General features: G+C 36.7%; 2 protein-coding genes across 2 annotated transcripts in view; both read right to left on the reverse strand.

Moving 5' to 3' along the window:
• The window catches only part of LOC310715623 (B-cell receptor CD22-like), a gene marked incomplete at its 3' end in the record, with an annotated part of 75168 nt that overhangs the window by 22952 nt on the left and 30477 nt on the right, over window positions 1-21739 (reverse strand). The window lies entirely within an intron of this gene.
• On the reverse strand, window positions 1831-21718 carry LOC310715888 (B-cell receptor CD22-like; the record flags this gene model as incomplete). The annotated part of the gene is made up of 11 exons (XM_083522588.1): window positions 21435-21718; window positions 15572-15654; window positions 13495-13833; window positions 12281-12394; window positions 6617-6751; window positions 4552-4809; window positions 3040-3297; window positions 2692-2949; window positions 2344-2601; window positions 2019-2261; window positions 1831-1925 (listed from the first exon to the last, which is right to left on the reverse strand). The coding sequence occupies exons 2-11, from the start codon at window positions 15627-15629 to the stop codon at window positions 1831-1833; spliced, it is 2016 nt and encodes a 671-aa protein (XP_083378714.1). The 5' UTR covers window positions 15630-15654; window positions 21435-21718.

Genomic DNA, 21739 nt, shown 5'->3' on the forward strand with positions numbered 1-21739 from the left:
TCAACCTTGAGAAGTGATTGATTACTTGCTGCTTAATATTTGACATTTCTTACAATTTCTTGTTATTCTTTTTCTGAACTGAGTTGTTTATGACAAATTGTCTAATTTAACAGAATTAGCAAATAAATTGTGTTTGTATATTGTACATAGGTAAGAAGGTACTGTAAGAAAATATTCAATATACACTCATTAAACTCGATCCACATTTTCCCAAAAGAAGTAGAGTTGCAGGGTAGATTTTCAAGCAACAACGTATGGTTTTTGGATATATTTAATAATCTCTTAATAATCAACTGTCAGTAGAGGTCTGCATATGTTTTATTAAAGTATAATATAATATAATATTAAAGCCCTGAATCCAGCATTTAATCTGAACTGACCATGACCTGACTAATACAGAAAAAAATGTTAAGATACCTGTAGATCCAAATTAAAATGTATTTCTCACAAAAAAAAAACAACCTTTTGCAATAAACTGCATTTCAAGATTACATGCAACACATAGTGAACAAGATCCACCCTCACAAACAAAAGCAGACAGATGGTAAAAAAAAGTTTTTTACTGTGAGTGTGTAGAACACAGAAAGAACAGATAACTCCAGATACTGGTGATGTATATTTCTAATCCTGTTCGTGATGCCAGGAAATGATGTATCCTGTTCGTGACGCTAGGAAATGATGTATATTTCTTGTCTTGATGGAGTGTAGATGTTGCTTGGAATGAATCTTCACAGACACTGTTATTTCTTTGTAAATAAAGTTTATTCAACACAGAAATTCAGCATCTTCACGAGCCTCCTGGATCAGCTCGGAGCCGCCGTATGGACGAATCGACGACTCCCGCTCCATGGCTACACACACGTTTAATAGTTTGCCCGTTCTCTGGGTCCGCCTCTTAATGTATAACAGATGTATATGAGCCTATTTCGCAATAATGTTTAACATAAAGCGAAGCCTGTCTTTGTCCAGACTAAATGTATCTCAGATGTACCAGAGCTCACTTTCCCAGACCATTCATCTTAACATCTAGTGAACTGGTCAGAGGTCGTCTCCCAAGAGGACATGCATCCTGGATCATATTCTATACTTCGGCTCATACTGATTTAAGGACGACAGCCCGTCTCATTTTCCCAGTCATGGCTCTTAAGATAAACACTATAGGCCTTTCATACATTTGGCTTAAATATTATATTTTAGTATATTTTGTTTTTATGTTTTATATATATATATATATATATATATATATATATAATATCGGGGTTGAATTTTACTTGATTTATTCATTCATATGTTTATTTCAAAAACTAAGTTCCTGATGGACTGATTGCATCGAGTAGCTTTTTTGCTGACGTTCCACAGCTTTAAATGTAACTGTAAATGGCTGAATACATTTTATATGCTCTTTTAAAAAAAATAAATGTTGTTAAAGAGAAGTACACACTTGGGGATTTGCTGTTATAGGAAAATTAATCATCTTCAAGCAGCTTACAGTAACTCTGATTCATCTGTACTGTACAATACTGTATACATTCACATCAACAATTTCTTGTACCGACTTCTTTACCTGGTTTATACTTTGGTCTACTGTTGATCCAGTTTTTTTTTTTTTTCTGTTAAAAGACAATTTTAATAACAAAAATCAGCATTGAAAACAATATATTTAATGCATTAAAATATTCTCAGTCAAAACTAAACTGTTATAATCTTGTGCATTTAAAAACAGTAGTGTTTACCAGTAAATTATTCAAACACACACACACACACACACACACACACACACACACACACACACACACACAAAAGTTTTACAAAAATAAAAAAAGGCTTGACTTACATTTTAAACAAGATGATGACACCAATGAGGCAAACACACACAACCACCACAAGACCTGCATACACAGCTACATTCATTCCATTTAGAGCCTCTGTATAGAAAGATGACGAAACAGTGTTTTTAAATAAATAAATACATTTAAACAGTGTGTTTCTGGTGAATACATTTATATCATCTCTCTTACTGGTTATAGTGATGGACACTGCAGCTGATCTCTCAGAGCCGAGTTTATTCTGAACCACACAGTAGTACAGTCCACTCTGTAAAGCTCTGTAACTCTGTCCTGTTCCTACAGGTGATGCTTCATTCTCCTTAAACCAGGTGTAGTTCTCCACAGGTGGGTTACTGTCACTGCTGCAGGTCAGAGTCAAGGAACTTCCCTCCACTTTCTCACCAGAGGAACTGATAGACACGTTCTTTGGAGGATCTAAAATGGGTTGGTAAATGAGAAAATAAATCAATAATTTTATCTTCTATTGGCTGTAAAAAGATCTTCAGCTTTAACTTACGCAGAACATTCAGAGTTACACTGGTGGAGTTCTGATGCCCGACTTCATTACTGCACATGCACTTGTAGTCTCCACTGTGCTTAGAACTGATCTTAGAGATGTTGTAGGTCTTTTCTTGTCCTACTGATGTAATTCCCTGAAACCAGGTGTAGTTCTTCACAGGTGGGTTTGCATCACTGCTGCAGTTTAGCATCACTGAACTGTTCTCCACAATCTCACCAGAGGCACTGATGGACACTAAGACTTTCTTTGGAGGATCTAAAATGGACAGAAAGGTATCACATAAAAGGAAATCTATGTTAATTTTATGTTCAATTAGCTATAAGAAGATCTTCAGCTTTAACTTACACAGAACATTCAGAGTTACACTGGTGGAGTTCTGATGCCCGAGTTTATTACTGCACATGCACTTGTACTCTCCACTGTCTTCAGAACTGATATTAGAGATGTTGTAGGTCTTTACTTTTCCCACTGATATAATTCCCTTAAACCAGGTGTAGGTCTCCACAGGTGGGTTTGCATCACTGCTGCAGGTCAGATTCACTGAACTGTCCTCCACCATCCCACCAGAGGGACTGATGGACACTGAGACTTTTTTTGGACGATCTAAAATGGACAGGAAGGTAATTTTTTAAAGAATACCTAAGAGAGTTTTATTTGTCATTGGTTATGAGGAGATCTTCAGCTTTAACTTACACAGAACATTCAGAGTTACACTGCTGGAGTTCTGATTTCCGATTTTATTACTGCACATGCACTTGTAGTCTCCACTGTCTTCAGAGCTGATATTAGAGATGGTGATGGTCTTTCCTTTTCCCACTGAGGTAATTCCCTTAAACCAGGTGTAGGTCTCCACAGGTGGGTTTGCATCACTGCTGCAGCTCAGAGTCACTGAACTTCCCTCCACAATCTCACCAGAGGGACTGATAGACACTGAGACATTCTTTGGAGGATCTAGACAATGTCATGTTAAGAAATTAGAAAGTTCATGGCCTTAAAATTCTTTCTTTACTTTTTTATTTTTAGATTTTCTTATCAAAACCTGAATCCATTGTTTAACCAGTATTTTAAGCAACTGTTTTAATCATTCATCTTCTTCTTCTTCTTCTTTCGGCTGCTCCCATTAGGAGTCTCCACAGCGGATCATCCGTCTCCACACCCCCCTGTCCTCTACATCTGCCTCTTTCACCCCAACTACCTGCATGTCTTCCTTCACCACATCCATAAACCTCCTCCTTGGTCTTCCTCTTTTCCTCCTTCCTGGTGTCTCCATCCTCAGCATTCTCCTACTGATATACCCCATGTCCCTCCTCTGCACATGTCCAAACCATCTCAATCTCACCTCCCTCACCTTGTCTCCAAAACGTCCTACATGCGCTGTCACTCTAATAAACTCGTTTCTAATCCTGTCCATCGTCGTCACTCCTAATAAACATCTCACATTTTTTAATCATTATTATATTAAAGCAATTCATACAGATTTAAGTTTTACTAGTTCCATTGTGGGCAAACACTACCATATGTTTTTTTTTTCTGAGACATGGAAAGACAGCTGACTGCAGCTTTTTAAACTGTTGCTGTAGATTCAGGCGGCTTACAGACAAGCATGAGTGGCCCATGTCATTGTAACTGATATGTGAGACAGAGAATTTCTGAGAATGCCTCCATTCCTGAGAGCACTCTTTAACAAATCTGCATCATAAAGTGGATTGGCACTTTACCTTCTTGTGAACTTGTGAAATAAACATGATCATTTTTCCAAGATTACAATAAGTATCCAATCATAAATCTACATGCAGAACACAGTGTGTTGACAGGAAGAAAATGTGTGTAGAAAAAGGGGTTTGGTTAAGTATCGGTTTTTGAATGGAGGGCGGAGCCAGGAGATGTAAGTGGTAATTGTGTAATTACTGTGTGTAATTTTACTAACGAGTTCTGTTGTTTGGTAAACGGAAATGAGGACAAAAGAAAAGATGAGATACTTTGAGAGAGAAAGAGAGAACTAAAGCAACTCCTTAGATGAATACAAAGGCAGAGGATATTAAGGTATGTTAGAAAACCACGTGGTGAAAGATGTGTTACATTCAATTAAAAAAAGCTCTTCAGCCTAATGGTAAAGCGTAAGCCAAAGTAACACAACTAACATTATGACCCAGTCTCAGGATTATGTCAAAGTCTGTACACTACACAATGTAAGCTTTAACTTACACAGAACATTCAGAGTTACACTGGTGGAGTTCTGATCCCTGATTTTATTACTGCACATGCACTTGTAGTCTCCACTGTCTTCAGAGCTGATATTATAGATGGTGATGGTCTTTTCTTTTCCCACTGAGGTAATTCCCTTAAACCAGGTGTAGGTCTCCACAGGTGGGTTTGCATCACTGCTGCAGCTCAGAGTTACTGAACTTCCCTCCACAATCTCATCAGAGGGACTGATAGACACTGAGACATTCTTTGGAGGATCTAGACAATGTCATGTTAAAAAAATTAGAAAGTTCATGGCCTTAATTCTTTCTTTCTTTTTTATCTTTTTTTAAATTTTTAGATTTTCTTATCAAAACCTGAATCCAAATGTTTAACCAGTATTTTTAGCAACTGTTATAATCATTTATCTTCTTTTTCTTCTTCTTCTTCTTCTTTCGGCTGCTCCCATTAGAGGTCTCCACAGCGGATCATCCGTCTCCATACCCCCCTGTCCTCTACATCTGCCTCTTTCACACCAACTTCCTGCATGTCTTCCTTCACCACATCCATAAACCTCCTCCTTGGTCTTCCTCTTTTCCTCCTTCCTGGTGTCTCCATCCTCAGCATTCTCCTACTGATATACCCCATGTCCCTCCTCTGCACATGTCCAAACCATCTCAATCTCACCTCCCTCACCTTGTCTCCAAAACGTCCTACATGCGCCGTCCCTCTAATAAACTCATTTCTAATCCTGTCCATCGTCGTCACTCCTAATGGACATCTCACATTTTTTAATCATTATTATATTAAAGCAATTCATACAGATTTAAGTTTTACTAGTTCCATTGTGGGCAAACACTACCATATGTTTTTTTTTTTTCTGAGACATGGAAAGACAGCTGACTGCAGCTTTTTAAACTGTTGCTGTAGATTCAGGCGGCTTACAGACAAGCATGAGTGGCTCATGTCATTGTAACTGATATGTGAGACAGAGAATTTCTGAGAATGCCTCCATTCCTGAGAGCACTCTTTAACAAATCTGCATCATAAAGTGGATTGGCACTTTACCTTCTTGTGAACTTGTGAAATAAACATGATCATTTTCCCAAGATTACAATAAGTATCCAATCAAACCGACATCAATATAAATCTACATGTAGAACACAGTGTGTTGACAGGAAGAAAATGTGTGTAGAAAAAGGGGTTTGGTTAAATATCGGTTTTTGAATGGAGGGCGGAGCCAGGATATGTAAGTGGTAATTGTGTAATTACTGTGTGTAATTTTACTAACGAGTTCTGTTGTTTGGTAAACGGAAATGAGGACAAAAGAAAAGATGAGATACTTGGGAGAGAAAGAGAGAACTAAAGCAACTCCTTAGATGAATACAATGGCAGAGGATATTAAGGTATGTTAGAAAACCACGTGGTGAAAGATGTGTTACATTAAATTAAAAAAGTCTCTTTAGCCTATTGGTAAAGCGTAAGCCAAAGTAACACAACTAACATTATGACCCAGTCTCAGGATTATGTCAAAGTCTGTACACTACACGATGTTACCCATCAGCCCTTGCACATCACATGCTTGTCACACGTCACTAATTATACACACCTGTTTCTCTTTGCCAGATTTAACAGGAAAATAAACCAGGATAAACATTTCAGGATTTATTGATCAACTGTACCCATTACATTTTGAAGGCAACAGCATAGATATTTCAACTGTTCCTTAATTGTACTTTAGGATTAGGAGCCATAGGTGAAAGTCCAGCATAATTCTCAATCTATCATCTTGGACCTCAGGCTACTGTGCCCCAACCCAATACCCCCATACCCTCAGGAGGGTTACACTTAGTATCCACTGTGGTTGCTTATGCTGTTGGTTTTCATAGTTTTGGGTTTTAATTTGCACTTAATAAAATAATCTGAACTTTCAGACACTTTCCCAGTGTGCAGTTTGTCACTGAATTACAGCAGTACCTCCATTCCTTCTTCTATGCTTCATTTTTTTTTTACACTATTGCTTTATATAGTTTTTTATATTACGTTATACAATAGACTGCATAAGAAAAAAAATAAAAAAACTCACATCTGACACTGAGGTATTGAGCAGGAGATGGGAGATGTTCAGATCCTCTTACAGCACAGTTATAACTGCCTGCATCCTCACTGCTGACCCTCTGCAGGTGGAGTTCGTTGCTCTTGAAGGTGTTTGTGGTTAAATCTTGCCCGTTTTTGGACCAGATGAATGTTGGATCAGTCAGACTGAAGGAGGTTTTGCAGGTCAGAGTGACTGGTTCTCCCTCTGTCACTTCTGCAGGAGCGATCACCCGGAGATCTAAGACAATTAGAGAAGGATTACAATTTTAAAGTTGTAATGAATCCAATAAAGCATTTACTTTAAAACTCTAATCCTTCAAATGTTTTTTTTTCTAGCTAATAATTTTCTTATTAATTTTAATATAGTTTTACAACTCTGGAAGTTATTATTATTATTATTATTATTATTATTATTATTATTATTATTATTATTATTATTTTTTATTTTTTATTTTTTTTACCAAACTCTGACTGATCGTATTCATCAGAGAAAACACTTTGTTCTTTATTTTATTTTCTAGACAATGGTTAATCAAGTACATGTTTGAGATTTGTATTATCTTCTGCTGCTTGTGTAACCTCAGGCAGCGTAACACAATCAGAAGAAAGCACTATTTTCCCACTTCTGCACACATGAGCTCACAGACACTGATGATTGTTTAGTATTTTTGTAATAGATATGGAAAACAGTGTGTGCCCACTTTCTAGTTTTGCGTTATACATAGAGTTATTAGCTGCTGCTCTACAGTAAAACAACAGTAAAATCAATGTGTGTAAGCAGTGTGTGAACTGTAGACAGAAACTGTACAGGAACCAGTCTCAGATATCTAAACCCCAAGCTCTAATTCAGGCAGACCACCACCTTCTGCCCCCAACTCCTCATCCACTACAGGATATTTGGAATTAGGAATATATGAGGAATGCTAAAAAAAAATGTGGGTCTAATGAAAGGTCTGGTACATCAAATAATCAAAAACAATAACAATAGTGGGTTTAGAGGCAAATACATGAAACCCTCATCATGTCATCTGGTTTTCTCTGTGTTTTTATTACCCAATCAAACGTAATAATTTGTTCTGTCATTTAAATCCATCACCTTCTCCCAAATGTTCCTTTTTTCTACTCAATTTGTTATTAAACTAATATTTTTTTTTCATTAAATGTTGTTATACAATAAACCTAAAAGAATAAATGAATAAAACTCACATCTGACACTGAGGTTATGAGCAGGAGATGGGAGATGTTCAGATCCTCTTACAGCACAGTTATAACTGCCTGCATCCTCACTGCTGACCCTCTGCAGGTGGAGTTCGTTGCTCTTGAAGGTGTTTGTGGTTAAATCATGTGTGTTTTTGGACCAGATGAATGTTTGATCAGTCAGACTGAAGGAGGTTTTGCAGGTCAGAATGACTGGTTCTCCCTCTGTCACTTCTGCAGGAGCGATCACCCGGAGATCTAAGACAATTAGAGAAGGATTACAATTTTAAAGTTGTAATGAATCCAATAAAGCATTTACTTTTAAAACTCTAATCCTTCAAATGTTTTTTTTTTTTTTTTTTTTTCTAGCTAATAATTTTCTTTTTAATTTTAATATACTTTTACAACTCTGGAGTGTTTTTATTTTTTTTTTACCAACCCCTAACGGATCGTATCCATCAGAGAAAACACTTTGTTCTTTATTTTATTTTCTGGACAATGGTTAATCAAGTACATGTTTGAGATTTGTATTAACCTAGTACAATTCCTTTAACAATAAAAAAAATGCCAACCAATGACATTTCCAGAAAACGAATAAAAACACAATACTAATGTAATGTCCATGAATTATAGTTCCTGTAAGAGGAGCTTTCCATCAGGATTCATTGCAGATCCTGTAATAAATGATTCATCATCACTGCTGCAGGTCAGAGTCACTGAACTGCCCTCCACAATCTCTGCAGAGGGACTGGCAGACACCGAGACCTTCTTTATAGGAGCTAAAGAGAAGACAAATGTATTTATTTGTCACATTTATATTACAACATAGTGAAATTGTTTCTTCACCCAGGGGGTTAAGGGTCTTGCTCATACAGGGGCTTGAGCCCTCAACCTTCTGATCAGTAACCCCGAGCCTTAACTGTTCAACTACCACTTCCCCATTATTATTATTATTATTATTATTATTAATATTATTATTATTATTATTATTATTATTTTGTTGTTGTTGTTGTTTGTGACATCATGCAAGCTACAACAAACTGCATGTATATATTTATGTTTTGTTCTTCAATTTGCTTTTATTTTTCCGAGCAAATCTCCCAGATCAGATAAATATTATTATAAACTACACATCTCAACTTCTACATCAACAAAGTAGAAGCAAAATCATTTCCTGTTCATAAATATTTTGGGACAACAATTGATTAGAATTAAGAAAAAAATAATTATTCAAAAAACAACAATGTTACCAGTGAATACGACTTTCATCAGAACAGATATTAAATTCAGAAGCAATTATATTAGTTTCCTAAATTTGATCTATTCCCACTTCAACTCATTCCAATTCCGAAGGTTTCATTGAAGAAACAAGTCGCACAAAGAACCTGTTTCATCTCTCAACAACAAAATTCACACACAGCCATTCTGATATTCATGTACATTTTGTGGACACTAACATGTTCATTTCTGAGGCATGGGGAGACTGACTGCCTTTTTTCCAAACTTCTGCTGCTTGTGTAACCTCAGGCAGCGTAACACAATCAGAAGAAAGCACTATTTTCCCACTTCTGCACACATGAGCTCACAGACACTGATGATTGTTTAGTATTTTTGTAATAGATATGGAAAACAGTGTGTGCCCACTTTCTAGTTTTGCGTTATACATAGAGTTATTAGCTGCTGCTCTACAGTAAAACAACAGTAAAATCAATGTGTGTAAGCAGTGTGTGAACTGTAGACAGAAACTGTACAGGAACCAGTCTCAGATATCTAAACCCCAAGCTCTAATTCAGGCAGACCACCACCTTCTGCCCCCAACTCCTCATCCACTACAGGATATTTGGAATTAGGAATATATGAGGAATGCTAAAAAAAAATGTGGGTCTAATGAAAGGTCTGGTACATCAAATAATCAAAAACAATAACAATAGTGGGCTTAGAGGCAAATACATGAAACCCTCATCATGTCATCTGGTTTTCTCTGTGTTTTTATTACCCAATCAAACGTAATAATTTGTTCTGTCATTTAAATCCATCACCTTCTCCCAAATGTTCCTTTTTTCTACTCACTTTGTTATTAAACTAATATTTTTTTCTTCATTAAATGTTGTTATACAATAAACCTAAAAGAATAAATGAATAAAACTCACATCTGACACTGAGGTATTGAGCAGGAGATGGGAGATGTTCAGATCCTCTTACAGCACAGTTATAACTGCCTGCATCCTCACTGCTGACCCTCTGCAGGTGGAGTTCGTTGCTCTTGAAGGTGTTTGTGGTTAAATCTTGCCCGTTTTTGGACCAGATGAATGTTTGATCAGTCAGACTGAAGGAGGTTTTGCAGGTCAGAATGACTGGTTCTCCCTCTGTCACTTCTGCAGGAGCGATCACCCGGAGATCTAAGACAATTAGAGAAGGATTACAATTTTAAAGTTGTAATGAATCCAATAAAGCATTTACTTTAAAACTCTAATCCTTCAAATGTTTTTTTTTTTTTTTTTTTTTCTAGCTAATAATTTTCTTTTTAATTTTAATATACTTTTACAACTCTGGAGTGTTTTTATTTTTTTTTTACCAACCCCTAACGGATCGTATCCATCAGAGAAAACACTTTGTTCTTTATTTTATTTTCTGGACAATGGTTAATCAAGTACATGTTTGAGATTTGTATTAACCTAGTACAATTCCTTTAACAATAAAAAAAATGCCAACCAATGACATTTCCAGAAAACGAATAAAAACACAATACTAATGTAATGTCCATGAATTATAGTTCCTGTAAGAGGAGCTTTCCATCAGGATTCATTGCAGATCCTGTAATAAATGATTCATCATCACTGCTGCAGGTCAGAGTCACTAAACTGCCCTCCACAATCTCTGCAGAGGGACTGGCAGACACCGAGACCTTCTTTATAGGAGCTAAAGAGAAGACAAATGTATTTATTTGTCACATTTATATTACAACATAGTAAAATTGTTTCTTCACCCAGGGGGTTAAGGGTCTTGCTCACACAGGGGCTTGAGCCCTCAACCTTCTGATCAGTAACCCCGAGCCTTAACTGTTCAACTACCACTTCCCCATTATTATTATTATTATTATTATTATTATTATTATTATTATTATTATTATTATTATTATTATTATTATTATTATTATTTTGTTGTTGTTGTTGTTTGTGACATCATGCAAGCTACAACAAACTGCATGTATATATTTATGTTTTGTTCTTCAATTTGCTTTTATTTTTCCGAGCAAATCTCCCAGATCAGATAAATATTATTATAAACTACACATCTCAACTTCTACATCAACAAAGTAGAAGCAAAATCATTTCCTGTTCATAAATATTTTGGGACAACAATTGATTAGAATTAAGAAAAAAATAATTATTCAAAAAACAACAATGTTACCAGTGAATACGACTTTCATCAGAACAGATATTAAATTCAGAAGCAATTATATTAGTTTCCTAAATTTGATCTATTCCCACTTCAACTCATTCCAATTCCGAAGGTTTCATTGAAGAAACAAGTCGCACAAAGAACCTGTTTCATCTCTCAACAACAAAATTCACACACAGCCATTCTGATATTCATGTACATTTTGTGGACACTAACATGTTCATTTCTGAGGCATGGGGAGACTGACTGCCTTTTTTCCAAACTTCTGCTGCTTGTGTAACCTCAGGCAGCGTAACACAATCAGAAGAAAGCACTATTTTCCCACTTCTGCACACATGAGCTCACAGACACTGATGATTGTTTAGTATTTTTGTAATAGATATGGAAAACAGTGTGTGCCCACTTTCTAGTTTTGCGTTATACATAGAGTTATTAGCTGCTGCTCTACAGTAAAACAACAGTAAAATCAATGTGTGTAAGCAGTGTGTGAACTGTAGACAGAAACTGTACAGGAACCAGTCTCAGATATCTAAACCCCAAGCTCTAATTTAGGCAGACCACCACCTTCTGCCCCCAACTCCTCATCCACTACAGGATATTTGGAATTAGGAATATATGAGGAATGCTAAAAAAAAATGTGTGTCTAATGAAAGGTCTGGTACATCAAATAATCAAAAACAATAACAATAGTGGGCTTAGAGGCAAATACATGAATCCCTCATCATGTCATCTGGTTTTCTCTGTGTTTTTATTACCCAATCAAACGTAATAATTTGTTCTGTCATTTAAATCCATCACCTTCTCCCAAATGTTCCTTTTTTCTACTTACTTTTTTACTCACATGACTTTTCAATAGTTTTTCCTTCATTAAATGTTAAGTTATGAATAGACCTAAAAGAAGAAGGTAAATAAAACTCACATCTGACACTGAGGTATTGAGCAGGAGATGGGAGATGTTCAGATCCTCTTACAGCACAGTTATAACTGCCTGCATCCTCACTGCTGACCCTCTGCAGGTGGAGTTCGTTGCTCTTGAAGGTGTTTGTGGTTAAATCATGTGTGTTTTTGTACCAGATGAATGTTGGATCAGTCAGACTGCAGGTGGTTTTACAGGTCAGAATGACTGATTGTCCCTCTGTCACTTCTGCAGGAGCGATCAGCTGAAGATCTTATACAATAAGAGAACTATTAAATTTGAAAAGTTCTTCTGAACACAGTAAAGCATCTTCTTTTATAACTCTGCTCTCTCAAAGTGTTTTAGTATCCAATGAAGTTATTATCAGTTTTAAAAACTTTATATCATTAAGCAGTGAATGTTTCAGAAACACTTATTAATCAGGTACAAACCTCTGAAACCTCTTTCAGAAAAAAATGATTCATTTCAACATTTCAAACCAAACGCTATTTACTGTCATTTAGGAAATGATACCACAAACATCCTCTATAAATGAGACTGTTAAACGTGTAAGATTTAAAGGTGAAGGACGACATGCAGACACACCTAGAAATACCACCAGCCTTGATTTGCGTAAAAAAAACAACAACAAGAAAAACAGATGAGAATCAGCAGCAAGGATTTCTTCAGACTATGGGCACAAACGATTAACTCCAGGAGCATAGACACACAGGGAGGAGCCATTAACCAAGAACAATTTATTAAGAAACTATAAGGCATGCATGAAATTTACAGAAGAACATGCACTGAAATGCAGCAGCAACTAAGAACCATCTTATTTACATATTTTCACTGATTGCATCAGAAACTCAAAGTTATGCGAAGACCTTCTGGATGAAACCCATTAGTCAAATTATTATTCATAATATACAAGAATATTTATTAGATAAAGATAATGATTTCAATTTCCTACAGTCTTTTGAAAGAGATCTTTCCGGAATTCAGATATAAACTCAGCTGATTGTCCTATTTTGCTAAACGAAACGTTTTGTTGATTGAATCTAGAACTAAAATAGAAACTGTCTGATATGAAGCGCAAACACTGTTAACAAATAACACTGTAACTGTGCTTTTAAATGAAGCCACACTCAATCAGTTTCTGTAAAGATGCTCTGCAAAGGTCTTCATCCTTAAAAGCTTTTTGCACATTTTTTACATTCCAATCTTAGAAAGTTTGTGGAATTTTTGGTTTGACATGTTTTCTAAATGCAGTGAAAATTATTATTTATATGCACACAATTTATATACAACTGAGAGAGTGACCCAGATATTTTGAAGCCACTGTATATAGAAACTAAGATGATTTTATTTACCTGTAACTCTGAGTGTAATTTCAGGATGACCCATGTATCCTCCTCCAGATGTTATGAATCTGAAGGTGAACATGTGTTCATCTGATTTCTTCACATCACTCAGTCTGAGGGAGAAGTGATTCTGTTTATCTCCTAAATACTCCACTCTGCCTGAGTAACCTGGTTCATTACGCAGATCAGTCGCTTCTACACCCGTAGCTGGGTTTATTACCCAAAACCTGTTTATCACTGTAACACCTGTTGGATGTGTGTAAGTGGCCTCCATAACCACTGTAGATCCTTTTACAGCACAGAGATGTAGTTTACTGTATTTCACACTCCATTCAGACTCAAGAGCTCCTGAAACATGACACATGAAAGAGGTGATTAGAGATCATTATCCTGAGCCCCATAAAACACTGAGTTATTTTACAGCTTCTCTTCTCTCCTCTGGAACTCCGGGGCAGAAAAATACAAACTATTCTTTACTACTGGAAGGAAACTGTGCAGGATTGAGACACAGGGGTGAATCCCTGACAGCTACAGAGGGGGACGTGGCAGGGTGAATCCCTGACAGCTACAGAGGGGGGCGTGGCAGGGTGAATCCCTGACAGCTACAGAGGGGGACGTGGCAGGGTGAATCCCTGACAGCTACAGAGGGGGGCGTGGCAGGGTGAATCCCTGACAGCTACAGAGGGGGGCGTGGCAGGGTGAATCCCTGACACTGATGGACACATACTTTACCCAAGTCCTATTTTATCTTCTGCCTAATAACGAGTGTGCAATATAAAAAATGTTGCAGTAAGAAATATCATAATTACATCTAAGAGCCTTTTTGCAGGAAAATTAGTGATACTGAAGACTATTATTAGATTTACTTTGATCTTTATTCATTTCTCATTATTATACCACCATGTAAAAGTGGGGACATGGTCGAGTGCTGGTTTTGGATTGGGGGATTGAGACGGAGGAATTAAGTGCTCAGGATCGCACACCTATACTATATTGCCAAAAGTATTGGGACACCTGATCTTTCCTGCTATATGTGGTTCTTTTCCAAACTGTTACCACAAATCTGGAGGCACTTAATAGTACAGGGTGATTTAACTTGGAAACCCAAAACTGTTCCAGCATGGCGATGCCCCTGTGCACAAAGTGAGCTCCTTGAAGATCTGGATTTCATGCTTTGGAGAGGAAGATCTTGTTGCTATAAAGCTCTGATCTCAGTTCTACTGAACACCTTTGGGATGAATGTGAACGCTGACTGCACCCCAGGTCTCCTCACCTACATCACTACCTGCCTTTCATAACACACTTGTGGCTGATGAACACAAATGTCCATAACCACACTCCAAAATCTAGTGGAACATCTTCCCAGAAGAGTGGAGGGAATTAGAAGAGGTGAATTGGGATTAATGTGGAATGCGATGCTCAAAAATCACATACCGCACTTATGAGCAGGTGACCCAATACTTTTTGAAATATAGTGTATAGAAAAAGAGATTCAAGAGCCTTGAGAGAGAAAGAGAAATAAAGAGAGAAGAAAACACAGACGTCTATGTGTGCATTTGCAAGCGTTCCGTAATATAAAGGTTATTTCATAGACTATAGATATTTTGGTTACGTGAACCATTTTCCCATTTTCGCTTCCCACTAACTCTCTGCTCGTTATTAAGATTTTTTTATTCGAAAGTTTTTCTGGCTTTAATGTTATATCCTGTTATATTTGAAAAGTTGATATAATTGAAATCCCTGATTATTGTAAGGTATAAAAGGGAGCAGGTGAAGAAAAAGCCCAGAAAATCCATGTAAATCAACAGTCTAAACAAAATGTGAGAAATTTATTAAAAATAATGACATAACATTTTATTTTAAGTCTCCAAATCTGAAAACAGCAGTGTGAGAATTTCCCCTAAAATGTTTAAAATCGATATAATTGGCATTTTTTCTTAACTTCTTCTTCTTTCGGCTTCTCCCATTAGGGGTCGCCACAGCGGATCATCTAAACATCAAGTCTAAACAGTAATTAATTAATTTATTTATTTACTGTACCCAGTGTGGGGTATAATGAGTGTGATAATGTGAACGTGTGACTCACCGGTAATCACAAGAAGAAAGATCAGACAAAGTAGAGAAGCCATTTTAAAGGACATCATTCTTCTATAAGGAATCTATAGGTAACTAAAAACAAATAAATAAATTAATAAAATTACACCAAGAACAAAACCCTTATACGAGCAACTGCAGGTGAACTGACATTCCTTTAAACAAAACTTCTTTGTGGTTTATATTTTTTGTTATTTTGTGTTTGATTAACTTTGATTAACAATTACAACATAAATTGTAACTGTAAACACAAATGTTGGCAAATTGCTATAAGAAATAAAAACACAGAGATATGTGAATATATTAATTACAGAAATCAATAAAAATAATCAAATTTAACGAATCTGAGAGGCAAAAAGCATCTGCTTAGCTATCATATAGTAATAAGCATATGGATAGAATTATTTTGAAAAATTACATATCAAGATACAAGCAATGGGTCTAACATTGGTTGAAACCATGCAGAAGTATATTTCTATGTACATATAGTAACTAGTACAATATATCTGAAATATGTTCCCATTGATACACCTCTTTTTAACTACACCTAGACACAGGTAACTATATAAAGGGGTATAAATGTAGGAACACAAAAGCCATCACTATCATTAAGAAGTTCCAGTCAACTGTAAATGTTTGTTATGAATCAGCCTGGAAGAGGAAATGTGTGTGTGTGTGTGTGTGTGTGTGTGTGTGTGTGTGTGTGTGTGTGTGTGTGTGTGTGTGAAATGGACTGTGACCAGGAAGGTTCAACAGGGCAAAAAATATCTCCCACGATCCCAACTATAGAATTGCAGAAGTTAATTGTGTTTGGCGGTTAAAAAAAAAAGTGTCCATAACTGCAATCCAATACCTCACAAATTGTAAATTGTTTCAAGAAAAAAAAAAAAGCCTCTACTCAAACATCTTCAGTTTGACAGAAACTACTGGGGCTTCAAATAGAAATGGGTTCTATGATCAAACGAAACCAAAATATGGCTTCATAGAGGTAGGCTTGGCTTACACAGAGATTTTAGAATAGAATAGACTTTATTTGTCCCATGTTCATTAGAACACAGTGAAATTCTTTCTTCGCATAACCCAGTTTCCTCGGGAATTGGGGTCAGAGCCATTATACAGCGCCCCTGGAGCACGGAGGTTTAAGGGCCTTGCTCCAGGGCCCAAGAGTTCCAGCTTTGCAATACCAGGGCTTGAACCTCCTACCTTCCGAACAGTAGCACAGCACCTTAACCACTGAGCTACCAATCGTCCGGATATAACAATATGGGAAGTTAGCTCATGCCCAAAGTTTAAAATAGTGGTAGTTTTACGGATGTTTTTTTCTGCCAGAGGACCTGGACATTTTTTCTCGAATTTCAACAGATATTTACTGAACACCCGACTGCTTCTGCCAGAAAGCTTAATACGAGCTGTCTTTGGATCTTCTAGTGAGACAGTGATTTAAGATGTACATCAAAATCAACACAAAATTTTTACTGAATACAAAATCAATGCCCTGCCATGATCATCCCATCTTCCTGCCTGGAACCCCATACAAAACATGCGGAAAGAACTGAGGAGGAAATTCACCAGCATGGATCTTATAATTTACATTTACCCCATTTGGAAAACGCCCTCATCCAGTGCAAATTACAGCTGAGCAGTAATATGTTTAAGGGCTGTTTAAGGGCCCAGCAGTGGCATCTTGGTGATACTGGGATTTGAACTTGTGACCTTCTGATTTAAAAGTCCAATGCCATTACTACTGACCTTCTGACTAATGACCTACTGACTTCCCCAAATCTGAAGGATCTGGAGAGATTCTGTATGAAGAAATGGTTTCAAAGCCGTTGTCATATATTCTTCAACCTCATCTGGCATCTGGTATGATCTAATTATCATTGATCTAATTCTCATTGATCTAATTGGGTATTGATCTAATTATCTTTAGATCAATTTAGATGCACAGTAATGGAAAGAATCTGAGCAGCTAATAAATACACAGGACAGGTTTTAAACTATGTTTTACAGTAAATATGTAGAGCAGCAAAACTGGCAGCAAAGTGTTTCATAAATAATAATAATAATAATACAAAAAATAATGTCTGATGAAGATTCATAAATGTAAAATTTCCCATATGACTAGAAAAGTAAAATGTCCAAGTCATGGGGCACTTCCTGTTTTTTAGCCTTGGTTAGCTATGCTCATGCTAACCATGACATGAAGCATTGTAAGTCTGTTGTAAGACTGTTTGTTTGTCATGTATTTGTTTGTTCCATGGACTGCTCTACTTGGTGTTTGACTCTTTGCCTGTTTAATAATTCTGTGTTTGGCTTTTATCTCTTTGTGTGTTTTACTAATTAAACCGCTTATGTATGGATTATAATAAAGTGCGGTGTACACTGGGCACTGGAGGGGATATTACAACCCCAGTTCTGAAGTTGGGATGATCATCAAATCTCATAAATCCATATTGAATTCAAAATACAACAGTTTTTTCACAGATTGGTGAACCTCAGCCATTCTTTACTTCTGAGAGCCTCCACCTTTCTAAGATACTCTTTATACCCATGTTCTTGATCAGTTGTCAGTTAACCTTAATAGTATTCCAGCTGTTCCTTTTTAGTAACACTATTAATCCAAGCTTTTTTGAGACGTATTGCAGCCATCGTATTTACTTTCTTTTTTCCTAGTATGTAATTTCCTGGACTCTTATTGTTCTGACTTGGTAAGTTATACAACATGACTGTTGGGTCATGTCTGTGTTTGGGAAACACTTTAGATACTTTATTAAATGTAAACTTTAAGCAAAGCGATAAGTATTATTTGTAATTCTGCTCATGATGTGTTAGGGATAGAGGTTACGGGGTTGGGGTTAGTGGTGTCTTTAGGGTTGACCATAGACTGTAGTGGAATTCTCATGGGAGGTCTAGATCTTGAACAGTCTAGCTGAATAAATAGGCAACAGGTTGTTACCTGGATGTGAGCCAAACCTGCTGAAGTTTGTACAAAATGTGGAAGAGGAAAAATAATGTATTTGTAACATTCTTGTATTGTAGGTGGGCCTGTCTGGAAATGGGTTGCTTAGGGTCATTGGTCCTGAGAAAGCCCTGCAAATTTTGAGTCAGCATGCAAAGTTATTTCGGAGATACAGACTCACTTCCTCTTTGGTGGCTTTTGACCCATTACAGGCAATTCAAAACTCAGCTTGAATTCGAGAATCCATGGATCCCTTACATTTTGATTGATTTTGATGGTAGAGCATTTTACAGAATGTTCCTTAGATCTTCTCCAATCAGTGACAAAATCTCACAAATGTTTACAAGAAGACACTGTAGGGTGCCATAGACACCAAAGCCAGAAGAAGAGGCAGAAAAAAAGGTAGATTGTTATTATTTCTAAGTAGATCTGTAACCATAACAATGGTAATGTAAATATTCATCTTTGTTCACACTGAGACTCTATAACAGACTATATAACAATATATATATATATTTTTTTTTTTATTATTATTATTTATTTATTTATTAATTATTTTTTTTTTTACCAAAAATCAATTGAAAAATGCTAAAAGATTAAAGCTCAACTTTAGCTCAGGTCTAATGGTCATGTCACTCTGTATAATCACATGGTAAGACTGTCACTGATTGGCTGTGCTAAACTATGGTGCTGAACTTGTTATTGTTAGTTAGTTAGTTATGGTTTCACATAATGTATACTGGGTGGTTTTCTTTTGCTGACTGCTGCCGAATTTTGCAGGTAATTCAACATTAAAGGTAATTCAAAACAATCTACTTGAAAACAACGTGGATGCCAAAAGCAAAGCATTAATGTCTGTCATGGTTTATCCCTGCCTAAAGTACACACATGTAGCCATAAACTAATCAAGTTTTTGAATCCATTGATGTGAAATAAAAAAGCCATGAGTTAATGTTACGGTAAGTTCACTGAGTTCACTGAATGTAGTCTAAATAAAACTTTCTTTTGGCTTCTCCCATTAGGGGTCACCACAGCGGATCATCCGTATTCATAAACTGCATGTTCGATTTGGCATGTTTTTACGCTGGATGCCTTTCCGACCGCAAGCCTCCACATTTATTCAGGCTTGGGACCGGCACTAAGAGTGCACTGGCTTGTGCAACCCTAATGGCTGGGGCTGGTTCCCTGACTGGGAATCAAACCTGGGATGCGGGAGTGCCGCATCCTAACCACTAGACCACCAGGGAACCCTTGAATGTAGTCTAAAAAAAAAATATATATATATATACACACACCAGTTGTGGGACGTCAGAGCCAGCAAGGCCTTCTCTGCTGGCCTAAACACTATCAAAAGCACTGACCTACATTTTCACCTTATTTTTTTATATTTGTTTCATGAAAATTTATTAATTTATTCCCATCAGTTTATTCTTTTCATTTCGTAGTGTTCCTCTCGGCCGCACTGCTTCCAGTACGTGTATGTGGATGTTATATTTTTTGTCCAATCAGATTTCAGCCTCTATGTGCTGTCATGTCAATCTAATCTGCCCAGGGCCTTCAAAATCAGTACTGCTGGACTTTTTACCATAGTCTCCATAAGAATTAGTTTTTTTTTTTAAACAATCTGATTTCAAATTCTTCTCAGCGAATTAGCGTCAGAATAGCGTCAGCATTTTTCCGTTCTCTGATTGGTTGGTCAGAGGGAAACCGTTACAGCCAAGTTCAACTGGCAAAACACGTCTGTAGCTCTGCATACATTAACACATCTGAGTTAGCCTTTTTCATGCCTACGGAGGGAGAAAAATTTATTTGGTCTCAAACATATTTAAAAATCCATTTTAAAGATAAGCTAGACATCATGAGGAGGTCATCCAACTCTGAATCTAGCTAGCTTGTCTCAGCCTGGGAAAGGGTTTGGTTCACCACTTCCAGACCAGTGAATACGAGCAGTACCACTGGATTACAGCCTCTGAGGAGCGCTGCACATTATGAGTCTGCATCTCTGGTGAGTACGTTGTATTTTATGAAATTTTGTATGTTTTTGACATGTTATTAGACAAATATTGATTCTGAACATGTTGTTATATTGCGTTTTGTATTGTATTGATGGTTTCTATAATTGTGACGTGATAGTGGTGGTATTAAGCATATATATAAAGCAGTTTTATTACTTGTGCATGAAGTTATGCAAATATTAGCGCATGGACTAGTAGCACAATTGGCTGTTATTGTTTATAATTGCTCAAGAAATATCAGCATTTTATCCCAGCAAACCTGATTCAACTCATCAGGCAATAACCAAAGCAGCCATGAGGAAAATACAAAACGTAGTATGAAGTAACGGTATCAGTATGAGACAATAAGGCCAATCGCGATATCTCCATGATACCTGGAGAAACCTGAAGGTCCTATACATAGTATATGTCTTAGTATAAAAACAGCCAGCGATACGGCAGAATAAACTATTAAGAATATAAACATAAAGCCTTTCAGTATTTAGTTCATTATTTAAGACTGAAGTTCTGAATGTCTACTCACGCCTCATGTGCACCACCACAATAAAGAACAGAGTGATAGAAAGGGTTTTCCTCTCACATGCTGTCTTTTGGATGTTGGTTGGTCCTACATTTGACTTTATTTTACTAACAACACCACAATATCTGAAATATACCTTATCACAATATTGATAGCTCGATACACAGTACACAGAAACACATATATCCATTATTCCCAGCACACAGAGGCGATCAGTAAAAGTGCTAAAGTTAGCAATTAATGCAAATGCACTGGGAAAAAACAATACCATTTGAACATATCTATGTTCTGGAAATGTAACAATTAGACTAAAGAGTACATTTGGAAAAACCATTAGTAAGAACATTTTTTTTTTTCTTACCGTGTCTTCTTGACTTTCATGGTCAGCAGAAAGACTGAGAATAAAATAAAGTGCAAGAGAAAGAGTGTGTGGGTGAGAGGTGTTGCCGTTTCACATAAATGCAACATAGTGTTTCCTCTTTTAATTGGCGCTGAAGTTGTCACTCTTTCTGAATTTGAGAAAATCCTCCCATGAAGACGACTTCTCACACTCGGAATAGTAAACGGTTCGCAGTGTGTAGCACATCAGCAGCACCATCAGCACTGAAGCAGAACATTTCAGAGCTGCTTTCTGGCTTGTCTGTGATGAAGTCATTTGCATTTTCC

The sequence above is a fragment of the Silurus aristotelis genome, assembly GCF_946808225.1.
Source record: "Silurus aristotelis genome assembly, chromosome: 20".
Lineage (NCBI taxonomy): Eukaryota > Metazoa > Chordata > Actinopteri > Siluriformes > Siluridae > Silurus > Silurus aristotelis.